This window comes from Dryobates pubescens, chromosome Z (genome assembly GCF_014839835.1).
Source record: "Dryobates pubescens isolate bDryPub1 chromosome Z, bDryPub1.pri, whole genome shotgun sequence".
NCBI lineage: Eukaryota > Metazoa > Chordata > Aves > Piciformes > Picidae > Dryobates > Dryobates pubescens.
Window position 1 is genome coordinate 135112576 of NC_071657.1, and position 14549 is coordinate 135127124.

Sequence of the window (14549 nt, forward strand, 5' to 3'; positions counted from 1 at the left end):
CAAAGAAGTACAATGATCCTTGAAATGAATGATAAACAGGAGTGCCACTCCAGTACTTGCCTTTTGACATCTAATCTGCTATGGTGCCTTCTTTAAATGTATTTAAAAAGTAATTTCAGTAGTATATAGAATTCATATGTTGGCTTTCCAAAACAGTAAGGGGAATGTCTCCAAGCAGGAACAGATAAACTGGTAGCAGGAAAGACAGGCTAAAATGACACTGATTTTAGGGTAGTGAGCCTTTGACATGGTTTTGAACATTCAGACTACAGCTTAGAGGCTTCAGGCATCTGTTGTTTTGCAGTCAGTCTGCACGCCCTATTTCTTCAGCACAGGATGCATTCTGATGCTTATGCTACATGAACAGATATGAGACATGGGAATGCTAAATCAGGCTCAGTAGATACAGGCGCTCTATATTCTAAGTAAAATTATGGTTGGATTGGGGGCAAATAATACTGCAAACATCTTTCCTCAGAATTCATCAAGAATTGTTTCCAACCAAACTTGAGCATGGCCTCACAAATCTGGACTTTCAGTTCAGGCATACTCAGATTGCACACCTGTTTCAGGTTCTAATTTCTATCCCCATTCAGGGCATGTTAATTGTTATTTTTAACTCTACTTTGTGGGCTTGTGAATAAATCAGAGAGCATAAGGCTGTATCTTTGAAAAAAAAGATTAAAAGACACAAGTGGCAACTTTCTGAGCACACTCTTGAGTTGCAAAAAGGATAGAAAACACTCTAAAAACAATGCCTGAAGAGATGCTCTGTTTCTTACAACAAGGGTGTTTTAAACATGCGTGGTCTTATTCTACTTATTGTACTGAAAGTGGGGAGAGTTTTAACAAGAATTCTAACAGCAAAAAAGCTACATCAGTACTTAAATGGTTTTAGAAAGCCAATTTTATATTTACATGCCAAAGATGCTTTTGTTGTCTGGGTTTTTAGGCAATATCTATGAAATTAACTTCCAAACCCAAGTTAATAACTGTTAGGAGTTGTTATACATTAAGGAACGAGGACAGGAATGAATGTTTAGCTTGCAAAAAGGTGACAATGAGATGAAGTGATATTTCATTGATAAAATTGTATTCTAGTGCTTTGTATTTAATACTTCTGTGACAAGCTGTGATAATTACTTTTATGAAGAAAAGACCATAATAATTAATAAGAAGAAAAAGGCAAGGCAAGGCAAGGCATGGCATGGCATGGCATGGCATGGCATGGCAAGGAAAGGCAAGGCAAGGAAAGGAAAGCCAAGGAAAGGAAAGGCAAGGCAAGGCAAGGCAAGGCAAGGCAAGGCAAGGAAAGGAAAGGAAAGGAAAGGAAAGGAAAGGAAAGGAAAGGAAAGGAAAGGAAAGGAAAGGAAAGGAAAGGAAAGGAAAGGAAAGGAGAAAGAAAAAGAAAAAGAAAAAGAAAAAAGAAAGAAAGAGAAAAAGAAAAAGAAAAAAAGAAAAAAGAAAAAAGAAAAAAAAGAAAAAGAAAAAGATAAAGAAAAAGAAAAAAAAAAGAAAAAGTAAAAAAGAAAAAGAAAAGGAAAAAGAAAAAGAAAAAAAGAAAAATAATTTAAAAAAATTAAGCCCCAATTCATTATGAATTTATCTCTAGGAGCATCCTCTGCCCTCCCCAATGAACTGAAATTGAAATGTTTCACTGCTGTAACTTGAGATATCCAGGAACAGATAAGGACCTTAAATTCCTGCCGCCTTCTATTTCTGCATATTATTTTACATTTCAAGTAGGCTTCCTTGAAAGATGTTAGAAGATATACATGCTTACATGCATAGAGATAAAGTCAAATACTTGTTCATACCTTCAAAGTACCCAACATTTATAGGCTGTGTCTTCCTTGGTGGTTTCACAGGGAGATATTTATTTTCACTGTTTCTGAACAACGCCAGGCGCACAGCTGGGTCTAGATGACAAGAACAAGTTAAAATCAAAGGTCAGACCCGGCTCATTCATTCCTTCAAGCAGTTTTTCACCTTTTAGCCACTTAATAAATGAAAATACCTTTAAAAGTAAGTCTCATATTCACAGAGGATCCCACTTTCTAAAATAAAGCAACATAAACACGCGAGCAACTGAGAATCAAAGTCAGCGTTTGGCAGGATTTTAACACCGTTGGTCTTTCAGCTAGCTCATCTCCAAACTCCAAATAAATTCTAAAACATTTATTTGCAGCAAATACAAAGGGAAAATAAATTCTAAAACATCTATTTACAGCAAGTATCTTAAACATCTGTCACTGAAGCAGAAGCATCAACAGAAAACTGTGACAAGCACTGCTTCTAAAAGTTTTGGTTCCGAATTATTCGCCTGGCTAAATTAATTTACACCTAAAATCAATGTTAGCAGGAAGCAGTTTATTTTCTTTTTTTTTTGAGGCTAAACTTGCAGATAATAAGCTAACCTTCTTCCATGCCCCAGCCTTATTGAAATTAAAAGTTGAACTCAAAAATATCACTCAGTCCACCGACTCCCAAACTCTATGGACTCATCGACTGTGCCACAGTACGGAGTCTTAATTAGTTTCAGAGCTGTTATTTGGAAAACTTTGCAAATAAGCAAAGATGAGCACAAGACTGTGTATAAATCTAAATACTACATGTTCCTAGACTGGAAAATAAAATACAAACATTAATTAACAAAAGCTAAGCTATGGCAAACCCACGCAAGTCAGGAAAGGTGATTTTCATGCACTACTTTGTATGTGAAGGATGAACTCTTTGCTTGACATAGAAGAGAATTAAGAGTTTAAGGGAAACAGGGGGCGAGAAGGAATGTGGAAACCCTGCTATTCTGTGAAGTAGAGGATAAACCTGTCATTTAAAAAAATAAATATATTAAAATGGCTGAGAATAATCCAGAAACAAAAGCAGATATGTTAATGGCAAAATTAAAATGGCTGGGAATAATCCAGAAACAAAAGCAGATACGTTAATGGCAAAATTAAATTGGCTGAGAATAATCCAGAAGCAAAAGCAGATATGTCAGTGACAAGGAAAATCCACGTGGTTTTCTAGCTGTGACACTGAACTTCATAACATGAGTTACAGAAAGCTAGAGGGGGGAAAAAAAATATCAAAGAAATAAGTTTTACAGAGCTAAAAGAAAATAGCACAAGCAGACAAATATGCTCCTCAAGAATGTCCGAGAAACAATGAGGCAGAAAAGGTTTGTCTAGGAAGGTGACTAGAAACTGTCAGAAAAGGGTAGAATTTAGTAAGAAATAGAGAGGGAAAACAGTATCAGAAATTAGCAAGAAAGCAGATTTGGCAAGGCAAGGAGCTGGATTTTCACAAAGTATGCAAGTGCAGCAAAAATGAGTTAGTGAGACACCACCAGAGCAGACAGAGGAGATGGAAAGATTCAAAGAGCATTCAGACAGAATAAATTTACATGACTATTTGCGTCTGATGTTTCATTTTGAGCTTGTTACATGACCTTGTTGGCATTTATTGAGAGAGTTTGAAACAGCATCTATAATACTGCAGAAAAGGAAGTAGGGTTGCTTTTATGGTTTCCTTATTTAGGGAAATAGAGGATCACAAAGCCCTCTAAAGGCAATGGGCGACTTCTTATGAAGTTTAACAGCGATTTATAGAGCTGGTTTTCACCAGACATCTGTATTTGCAGTAGATGCTTCAGCTACAAATAATGGAACATAAAGGCATCTAAAAGTTGCTTTTTTTTTTCCTCAGAGATTGCTTTCTTGACACAAGCAAGATGGCACAGACTTACTGTGCCTTTGCCTTATAAGCCTGGAGGAGATATCTAATGGGGTGAGGATATTTTAAGAGATTAGTGATACTGAATACTGAATAATGCACTGTGAGCGAAGTTCAAAACATGATTTTCTTGGTCAGCCCACAGTGCAAAAGCATTTGGTTGACAGAATATTTGTAGTGGTGCTAATCTCACACAATAAAGCAAAGCTGACTAATGAAATAATCGTGGGGAAAAAAATGAATGGAAGTAATTTCGGCGAGGCCTTCCTACCAAGGCAGAATCAGCAGTACCTCACACTCTTTCTATGGAAAACTGTCTAGAACAATATTCCTCACCTTATTGTGTGATGATTATAGGTTCCAGAGTAACCTAAAGAATGTCAGATTTAAAGTAACTTTTCATAGATGGACAAAGTAGGCCTAATTTTGAAACACACAACCAAATGTGTGGCAACTTCCTGCTCTTTGCCATAGCAACATTTGGTGTAGGAGATCACCGTAGGATTTGTGACAAAAAATATATTGGAATACATTAGATTTTAGAAGTTGTCTCTGAAACTCTAAGTATTAGACATTATACAAATATTTGAAGTGTGAAATATTGTGCTTTGTACAGTTGTAAGATACAGAGCCATAGAATCAGAGAACAGTTTGGGTTGGAACGGACCTCTAAAGGTCACTTAGTCCAACTCCCCTGCAGTGAGCAGGGACATCCTCCACTAGATCAGGTTGCTCAGAGCCTTGTCCAGCCTGACCTTGAAATTCTTCAGGGATTGGGTCTCAACTGCCTCCCTGAGTAACCTGTTGCAGTGTTCCACCACCCTCATGATAAAGAACTTCTTCCTAACATCCAATCTCAGTCTCCTCTTCTCTAATTTCAAACCATTGCCCCTTGTCCTATCACTACAGGCCTTTGTCAAGAGTCCCTCTGCAGGCTTCAGGTACTGGAAGGTCATTATTAGGGTTTCCCAGAGCCTATTGTTGTCCAGGTTGAACAACCCCAGCTGTCTCAGCCTGTCCTTGTAGCAGAGGTGCTGCAGCCCTTTGATCATTTTTGTGGCCATCCTCTGGATCCACTTTATCAGGTCAATACAAGCACTATAAATGAATAAAAATGCACAGAATATTTTTTTATATATATACATAACTACAATTTTTTTCCATCATCCAGCATCCAGTGTTGATGCAATAGAGTGTTGATATTATTCCTGGCTACTTATGGTTTTATCCTAGTTACAAAACCAGTGTGTTTCTTCAGTAAAAGATCGAAGACAAAGTGACAAAACTGATTAAAACCTCTCAAGGGAAAATGTGATTGAGGATTTTCAAACTCTTTCATTTAATTGACTTAAACTAATTCTTGCAACAACACACATTTTTCTTATGTGGGTCTATCGAAATAGTTCAGAAATGTCTTAAGGATGTCACCTTTCCTTAGCCCAGCCTTCCACTCAATTCTGTGAAAACTCCAACCAGTCCAAAGCTAAATTATACCAATGATGCTTCAGTGTCTTCAAGCCTCAGTACCAGAACAAGAGGACACAGTCTCAGGCTGCGTCAGGGGAGGTTTAGGCTGGAGGTTAGGAGGAAGTTTTACACAGAGAGAGTGATTGCCCATCAGAATGGGCTGCCCGAGGAGGTGGTGGGGTCGCCGTCGCTGGGGGTGTTCAGGGCGAGGCTTGACAGGATGCTTGGTTGCAGGGTTTAGTTGATTGGGTGGTGTTGGATGATAGGTTGGACATGATGATCTCGAAGGTCTCTTCCAACCTGGTCTATTCTTTTCTATCTATTCTATTCTATTCTATTCTATTCTATTCTATTCTTGTCTAGTCTATTCTATTCTTGTCTAGTCTATTCTTGTCTAGTCTATTCTTGTCTATTCTTGTCTATAAGCATATCGACAGTAAAGAAGGTCCATAAACTGGGAAGAGAGGAAGATGGTGGAAATTGTTCTTCTGAGAGACTTCTATCAGAAGATTTATCTTTGAGTCCTTGTAAAATAACTTAAATCATCTAAAGGGACTTAACACAGTGCCAGACTACTTAAATTTGTACCTACTTGGATCACATCAACTATTGCCTACAGCTCTTTTGTTATTAAAAATGAGTCCTTCTCTTTATCTAGTCCCAAGTGTAGGCAATATTACACAGATTACTTCATAATGCTAGTGCTTTTCCGTCTCAGAGCAAGCGAGAGAAATGAACTGCACGTACGCTTTGATGATGAGCAATCAAATGTTTTAGATTTCACACAGAGAACTGCGAAAGAGAGTCCAGCAGTTCAAAAATCATACAAATATCTTCCTGGATTCTGGCACGCTCAGCTATCTGTGGCTTATAAAGCAATGATCTACGCTGGTAATCTAGGAACCGAGGAGGTAATTTAATGCACATTGCTCGACTGACTCCAAATAGAGAAGATAAGTTGGATGAACACAAGAAGTATTATACAAACAATATGGACTGAATAGTTACTGCCTGATCTGGCACCATGTTTGCTAAACAACTTCTTAGCGATATGTGAAACTGGAAGAAAAAAACAACCCGACAAAATTAATGCTGGTCAGTCAGTTTTGTTGTGCAATATCTGTAATTAGAAAAACATAAACATCTCTCTGCCAACTTTGAAGATCTGGTAAATCAAAGTAGCACATAGTGACAGATGCTTATCTGTTGGGTAATTCAATTTGTAAATTCTCTTGGAAGAAAGACCACGTTTTGCTCCATAATTGAACAGCAATTAGAACTCCATGTCCAGATGACAACAGTAGCTTTCCTTTCTCTGACTAAGAAAATACAGAGCAATGATCATTCATGTGAAGTGTAACATGGAATAATAATATCCCCCAGATTTGTTAATTCAGCAGATCAGTCAGCCCTTTTGGGGTTGTGGGGTGGGTTGGTTTGGGTTTTTTTGTGTGTTTTGGTTCAAGTTTTTAGGGGTTTATATCACTTTTTTTTTGGTTGCTTGAATTCATGTTTACATAAATGACCAATGATTGTTCATGTGAAGTGTAATATGGAATAATAATACCCCCCAGATTTCTTAATTCAGCAGATCAATCAGCCCTTCTGGGGTTGTGGGGTGGGTTGGTTTGAAGGTTTTGTGTGTTTTGGTTCAAGATTTTTGGGGGTTGGTTTCAGTTTTGGTTGGTTGGTTGCCTGAATTCATAGTTACATAAATGATCAATAATCAATTATTTTGGGGGTGGTTTCAGCTTTGTTTGCTTGCTTGAATTCATACTTACATAAATGATCGATGATCATTTGTGTGGAGTGTAACATGGAAAAATAATATCCCCCAGATTTGTTAATTCAACAAATCAATTAGCCCTTTTGGGGTTGTGGGGTGGGGTGATTTGGGGGTTTTTTGTGTGTTTTGGTTCAAGGCTTTTGGGGTTTATTTTGCTTTTGTTTGGTTGCTTGAATTCATGTTTACATAAATGACCAAAGAGCATTCATGCAAAGTGTAACATGGAATAATAATACCCCCCAGATTTTTTAACTCAACAAATCAATCAGCCCTTTTGGGGGGTTGTGGGGTGGGTTGGTTTGAGGGTTTTTTTGTGTGTTTTGGTTCAAGATTTTTGGGGGGGTGTTTCAGTTTTGTTTGGTTGCGTGAATTCGTATTGCAGTGCTGCCTTAAATCCTCCACTAGAACCAAAAAATATTTGCTGACCTCTGTGAAAGATCTTTAGCTCTGATTGTAGAAGTCATGCATTCTATATTTTCTTTCTTTTTTCCCCTTCTTTTTTCCTTTTCTTCCTATGTGGCAAGCCAGAATTGCCATCTCAGGCAGTGATAAGAGAGCTTTCCTTTGGGCAGGAACTAGTTAAATGAGAAGTAATACGGCGGTGTAGGGGAGACAAACTGAAAGCAAGACAAGGCTTCCAGCCAACTTAAGAGAAAAAGAAGTTAACTTTCAGAAGCTAATAAAAAAAAAGATAAAATCCACAGAATCAAGGAAATCCAAAGTTAAGCAAGAAATTCTCTACTGCTGTGCCAAGACATCTTCAGGAAGCTGAGATCCTTATGGGTCTCGGACGCTTAATTTCGTAGCACAGTGAGGTACATTAATGTTTGCTGTAATTAGATTTTTAATTACAATTTCAACAGAGTTTTGTACACCCACACTAAACAGAAATATTCCTGACGCTATGCCAGTTCTGCTTGGCTGCAAAATCTCTGGCTTCTTGCCCACACTTTTTTGTATTATCTTACTGCAGAGTACAAAATAGTTGAATCAGACACAGCCTGCATTTGGTATCATTAAAACACAGGCCACAACTTTATTTAACTACATAAACAAGAATATATAGCTGCAGTGGATTAGGGCATAACAGGCCTTAAGGACATTAGTTGGTGGGATTGGTCTATTGCAATAAAAGCCCTGCCTGAATCACTCCCTGTTATAAGGTTATGCTACTTTAAGCCTTTCCTTGTAATATAAACCACAGGATTCAGTGCACTTGATGGTATTTTCCATAATTTTTTTTTTTCATTACTGAGAAGGTACATGGCCAGACATATGAGGTAAGATACTTCTCAGTTACTTCCACAGATCTACAGTTTAACTCTGTACTTCAAGCCAGTCACTCTAGGTTCTGTGTGCAGGCAACGGAGAACTATAAGTGCTTTTACAGCCAGATTCAAGTAGCCTGTTTTCTAATTATGTTTTAGGAGGAAATTAATAGCACTTAAGGTGCATTGATTTCTTTCCATAATAGAATGCAGGTGACTAGCTCTGATGTGGGCTTTGAGAATTAACCAAATGAATCCCATCACTGTAGCACTAGGAGAAGACAAATGCTTGAGATGAAAAATGAACAGGAACATAGTCACACACCTGAAGATGTTAAGAGTCAAACCTGTCCATGACTGTCCAACCCAAATTCCAGGCCAGCTGACATCTTGACTATATTAAAGAGCAATTGTAAAGGTCTCTGAATGGAAGCTGATTTAACACTGAGTTTGTGAATCTCAGACCTAAAGCAAAGAAGTTTGATAGCATATGGAAGCAGACAGCATGCTCTGACAGGCCATTTGTTCCTACAGAAAATCCATCAGTGACAATATTCCCTGCAACTCACAAAACCATGGAACTATCAATATCACATAAAAGCTGTTAGGGATGATGCTGAAATGGTACCACAAAAGCTATTGGTTTATTTGTGAATAGGTTCTGATTTATTTCTATCTAGAACCTTCAGATGTTGCTGCTTTGCCTAGTGTCAGAACTTGAAAAGTTTTGCTTTTAAGTCCAACATGTGGTAGCAAATATATGTGACACAGAAAATGGCTTTTGTTATACCTTGTAATCCACAATTTTAAGCAGATGTTGGCTACTTATTTTCTACTGGGTAGGAATCTTTATCACTAATAAAAGTATTTTCTTGTAGCTAGCGTGTCTTCAACTGTTTTAAATTGGAAAGCTGAGAAGGAAACAGCTTCAATTATAACACCGAGGACCTGGAGGTTCAAAATAATGAACATAAATAATAATACTAAGAACAAATCCTACATGTCACATGCAGTTTCAGTAAGTACATGCTGGACGAAGCTCACTTCTGGGGAGATGAAGGTGACAGGATGCTAATTTTAAAGGAAAAAGACCATGATTAGCATCTGCTTATTGAGATGAATTTCAATCTACTTTTAAATATTAGAAGGAATAAATTCTCTTATGGAATTCCTGCTTCAGTAGGGTTAAAGAAATAGCAATGGCCTAAGATTGTGAACTCTCTCCCTAGGTGTACTGGAATTGCTCTAAGTATTCTAGCATGAGCTCTGCCACACAGAGATCCACGAAAGATACAGGCAGCTTAATGGATCTGGTTACAGTTTCCTGGCTAGCCTCAGGATAAGGTGTATCTACTCTAATTTAAATGCTGTGAAGTCCCTGTGTTCAAACAGACCCTCAACGAGACCCTGACTTGCTCTCATTACTTCAGAGGAGATAGCTGATGTAAAACATAATTATATACTTGGAGACTCTTCTCACATGGGGAATATTCCATCAGGATCATTATTTAGCGTAGCAGCTGAGTTTTAGCCTCAGTTTAAGATAAAAGTACGTGTTTTAATTGATGTTTATTTGGTCCTTAGTGACAAAGGAAGGACTGGCTTTGTCAGTACCCTATACGGAAAAGAATAGTTGGTTTGATGATCTTCGTGCTGAGAAGGGATTGAGTCTGTAATATTTTCAGTCACATTTCCTGGTTCTGGAACTGATGCTCTCTGCTCACCTGAAAGAAAAGCCTCAGATTTTAATGACTGCCAGAGATCTCTGCAGAGGAAAATGGTATATACAGGGGGGGTTTGTGCTTGATGTAATAGTCAGAAAGACAAAAAATTCCGCTATGAGGTAGTGTCAAGAGGAGGAAATTTGACCCTATGAAAACACTGTGTGAAAGTTTTATTCCTTCTTCCCCCCTTTCTTTTATTTTAAACTAGTAACATGCTTTGAGAATATTCCAAGTGATACATTAAAAAGCTCAGCACACGTAGACCATGCTGAATAATCAGAACAAATTGAATATAAGCATATTTTTTAACAAAAATTAGAATGGCAAGAGAAATAGGCTAGAAAATCTGATATGTTTAATCAGACATTTATGTCTGAATTAATTACTGCCAACATAAACCAGAGAGCATATGGAGAAAAGATGATAGAATTGAACAAGCTCTGAATGATACAGAGGCCACCAAACAGAACAGATGTGAAAAAATCAGCTGCATCTAAGGTATTTACTGTTTAAGGTTTAGGTAGGACATCAGGGGAAGCTATCAACATTTAAATATAGTAACTTTCAGCCTTTAGCATTTTTGTTTCTCCTTTCCATAGCACTAAAGCATGGTTGGATGACTGCATATCACTTTCTCCATCTCCCCTCTTTTTATCTTTTCTTTTTTTGTTGTTGTAACTAGAGATCTTTTTCTGTCATATTTCTTCTTAGGCATGATATTTCAAGTAGAAAAGTATACAGAGAAATCTATTTCTTAACTTTATCTGTGGGCTGATCTTTTCCCCTTCCAAAAGCAAAAGTTCTATCAGTCTGCTCAACACATCAATGCAGAAGAGATTTACAAAGCCCTACAAAAGAGGGAAGTTAACTAGCTTGGGATACAGTTAAGGAAAATTAAATGTCAATAAGTCTTAACTTTTCAAAGCCCATTTAGATGTAGCCCCTGTGCCAAGCAGGACCCTAAATATTTCAGTGATTTTTATACTAGCACTAATGTTTTATCAATATTGTTATCAAGGTATTCCATTAACACTTTTATTAGGCTCTGGCCAGCCTGATCTAGTGTGGGGTGTCCCTGCCCATGGCAGGGGGGTTGGAACTAGATGATCCTTGTGGTCCCTTCCAACCCTGGCTGATACTATGATACTATGATTAGCATATCCTACCAACAGTTAGTGATTCTAAGAAAGGTTCATTGACAAAAGAAGTATCTGGGAAGGATCAGAAGATAATTAGAGGGAAGCTGGACAAGCATTATCTATTTGCACAGTGGCTATTTAGTTCAAACAATATTATGTCATTTCATATCTGCCAAACTGCCATTTTCATAAACAGCTCTTGCAGAAGTCAGTGATTTTAACCTGAGATTCCTCTAGGAGGAAAACACAAGAAGCACACCAAATGCAGAAATATGAATTCCAAGAAGCACACCAAATGCAGAAATATGAATTCCAAGAAGCACACCAAATGCAGAAATACGAATTCCACACCTAGGGGAAAATAAATAATTAATAAAATACATGAACAACAAGAGGAACAACAAGAAATATTTTGCTTAGGATAGCTGTCAAATAGTCAACTTCAAAATCCAGCAGAGCATTTTGTAGAAGAAGAATGTTTTATCAATGGAACAAACTGATTGAAACAGCAATGCTTCTTTTGGATGACACTCCACATTTATTCAGATCAGTGCTTTTAAAAGAGAGACACTGTTCTGGGATTTTTTTTGTTTGAGAAGAGAAAAATGCCATCAAGGTAACAATTTCTTTAACTGTTGACTTACTTGAATTTTTATTACTATGTCTTTTAGGCTTCATTTTCTGGGCCCTCTTCAGCATTAGCTGCGCAGTAGAAATCTCCTTAAAGCCCCTAAGGGAAGAGAATAACTTAGTAGAGGTTTCACGTGGATTATGTTACAACCAGCTGCATATTATTGTGTAATGCACTTTTCAAGAAGAGGAGAACTGTATGGTAGGAAACTTTCTGAATTGTACATAATGCTTATCTTAAGGTTACATTATTGCTGCTCATTACCCTGGCATTGCAGACAATTGTAAAAGCAATTACAGTAATTGTAACATCGGTTAGAAAGTAGAGATTCTTGAAAGCTGGGGCTTCCAAAAAGCAAGCAACAACCACCAACTGCACTGAACCTACCCCAGGAAGCTGCTAGGGAAGCAAAAATAGTTGAACATACCATTCTTCTGAAATTTGCTCTTCTTTTTCAGTTATGAATGAAGATTTCTTGTTTTCCTTCCAGTCGGAAAGCTGGGATATTGTTGCCTCCTCTGACCTGAAAAACGAAGTATCAGAGCAGTACCGAAATGTAGGTAAATCAGGAAGGGTCTTGGGTAACTATTTTGCAGCCTTTACTGTTTGTAGCTATTCTGTAAATTGCTTGTCCCTTTCAAAGGCACTTTTGAAGCTTGGAAATAACACAAAATATCTATTTTAATACTCCAGGAAGGCTTTATCTTGGAGAGTAATAAAAGTCTGCCATCAATTTGAAATGTTTACATTTCAATTACTTGAAGCATATTTCAGCCTTTTCTCTCCAAAAAGAATGCAGCTGTGTAGCAAAATCCCTTTTAATCTTTATCTAGTCTTACAAATCTCCATTTCAACATCTATGTTATGATAGATGTACAAAAAGAAAACCAGTTTTATGATTTATAGTCAAACTTAGATAAATAAAAACACACTTATATATTCTTTGATATGTTCTTAGATTCTTATTTCTGGTAGCCATGGAGGGGGAAAAAAAAACCCACCCCACAAAACTGAATTTAATAAGCTTGGTTTTACCAAGTGTATTTTAACTACAGTAGCATCATGTTAAACAAAAGTGGCAAAAGCAGCAGCAAGCAGCCTCAAGCTCTGCTCCTTTTGATTTTTGTAAAATACAAGTGGACTAAACACAATGAAGGGGGGAAAAAATAATAATGCTCTATTATTTAACTTACCTGCTGTGAAAGTGGATATTTTGTCTTGAATGTGGTCTGTTGAGACGCTGTGGTGACAATGGCAAGCTATTTGAATGTTCACTGCAATTTGAAGGCCCAGAATATTTCTTCAAAAGAGAAAAGAAACAAGAAAGAAAGAAAGAAAAAAAGGGGGGGGGGGGAGGGGAGAAAGAAAAAGAGGGGGAAAAAAAAGAAAGAAAAAGAGGGAGAAAAAAAAAAGTAGGTGATGATTCTTGCAAGTCTGAGTTTAAAGTGTGTAGGTAAACCTGGACCAGGGTTTGCAGAGTCTATTCTGCAACAGAAAAAGATTCCTCATAGCGCCCATTACAGACCTTAGCTTCAACGAAACTATACAGGGCAAAAAAAGGTGACTTCAGTTATACTTAACATTCCCAAATACAATGAATTATACATTCATAAGACTCCTTTCTTGTGATTGTAGGAAATGAAAACATCAGCACTGCGATGCTTGTAACGAGAAGAGAAAAACCCTACCAAAACAAGGAGGGGAAAAAAAAAGCTGCAACTTCAAAGTTTATCAAATAACTAGCAGACATTACAGTTCCACGACCTTTAGATGTTCTGAAAACATTCAGCTGTTGTCATATAATGCAGATCTCAGTATTTTAAAGCAGTCTGTCAACCAGCAATTTTTAATCCATTGCCAAATGTGCAGACGAAGTACATCATCTTTTTTTTTTTCCCTCTCCCCTGCTACTGTGAAGTAGAATGCTGAAATAAATCCAAAATAAAGAAATAGGGGGGGGGAGGGGGAGGGCATGAAGCAAATGAAAGAAAATCTCAAAGAAAAATTGCATCTGGAGATGAGGAGGAAGTCTGAGACTTCTAAAAGTGATCGTGTTTTTCGAGTCAATAGATTGTTGTATTAATCACCCCCAAAATAGCATATCCGTCAGGAATGAATAAAGCCTGGAGAGTGAGGAGGTTCTGCGACATGTTACCTTTGGCCAGAGCAGCTGGTTTGAGAGCGGGAGTGTTTTCAAAGGGAAACGGGTGGGACCTGGAGTTAGCCATTCCTTCTCTAATGCAGTCTGCCTGAATGAGTCAAGTCAGACAGTGCACTGATAAAATCAGCTTAGTTTTGATAACTTTTGCAAAGTGTCTTTTAAATTGCCTTACATACTGTTTTGGGTGTTTTCAAACCACTTTGTCGCAGTATCACAGTATATTAGAGGTTGGAAGGGAACCTCCAGAGATCATCGAGACCAACCCCCCGCTGCCAAAGCAGGATCACTTAGGGTAGTCTGCACAGGAATGCATCCAGGTGGGTTTGGAAAGTCTCCGGAGAAGGAGACTCCACAACCTCTCTGGGCAGCCTGCTCCAGGGCTCTGTCACCCTCACTGGAAAGAAGTTTCTCCTCATGTTGAGCTGAAACCTTCTCTGTTCAAGTTTGTATCCATTGTTCATTGTCTTATTCCTGTGCACCACTGAAAAGAGCTTGGCCCCCTCCACTTGACATCCACCCCTCAGATATTGATAGGCATTGATCAGATTCCCTCTCAGTCTTCTCCTCTCAAGACGAAACAGCCCCAGAGCTCCCAGTCTCTCTTCACAGGGGAGATGTCATATACCAGAATGTCACCT

The 14549-nt window shown here is 37.9% G+C and overlaps 1 protein-coding gene across 1 annotated transcript in view; it reads right to left on the bottom strand.

Annotated features, from left to right (window-relative positions):
- The window catches only part of LRRIQ1 (leucine rich repeats and IQ motif containing 1), a 141999-nt gene that overhangs the window by 58343 nt on the left and 69107 nt on the right, over positions 1-14549 (bottom strand). The window contains exons 18-22 of the mRNA XM_054177871.1: positions 13906-13995; positions 12944-13050; positions 12178-12273; positions 11764-11849; positions 1818-1919 (exon numbers count right to left, since the gene is read on the bottom strand). Coding sequence (XP_054033846.1) covers positions 1818-1919; positions 11764-11849; positions 12178-12273; positions 12944-13050; positions 13906-13995 — 481 coding nt within the window. The remainder of the gene's footprint in view (positions 1-1817; positions 1920-11763; positions 11850-12177; positions 12274-12943; positions 13051-13905; positions 13996-14549) is intronic.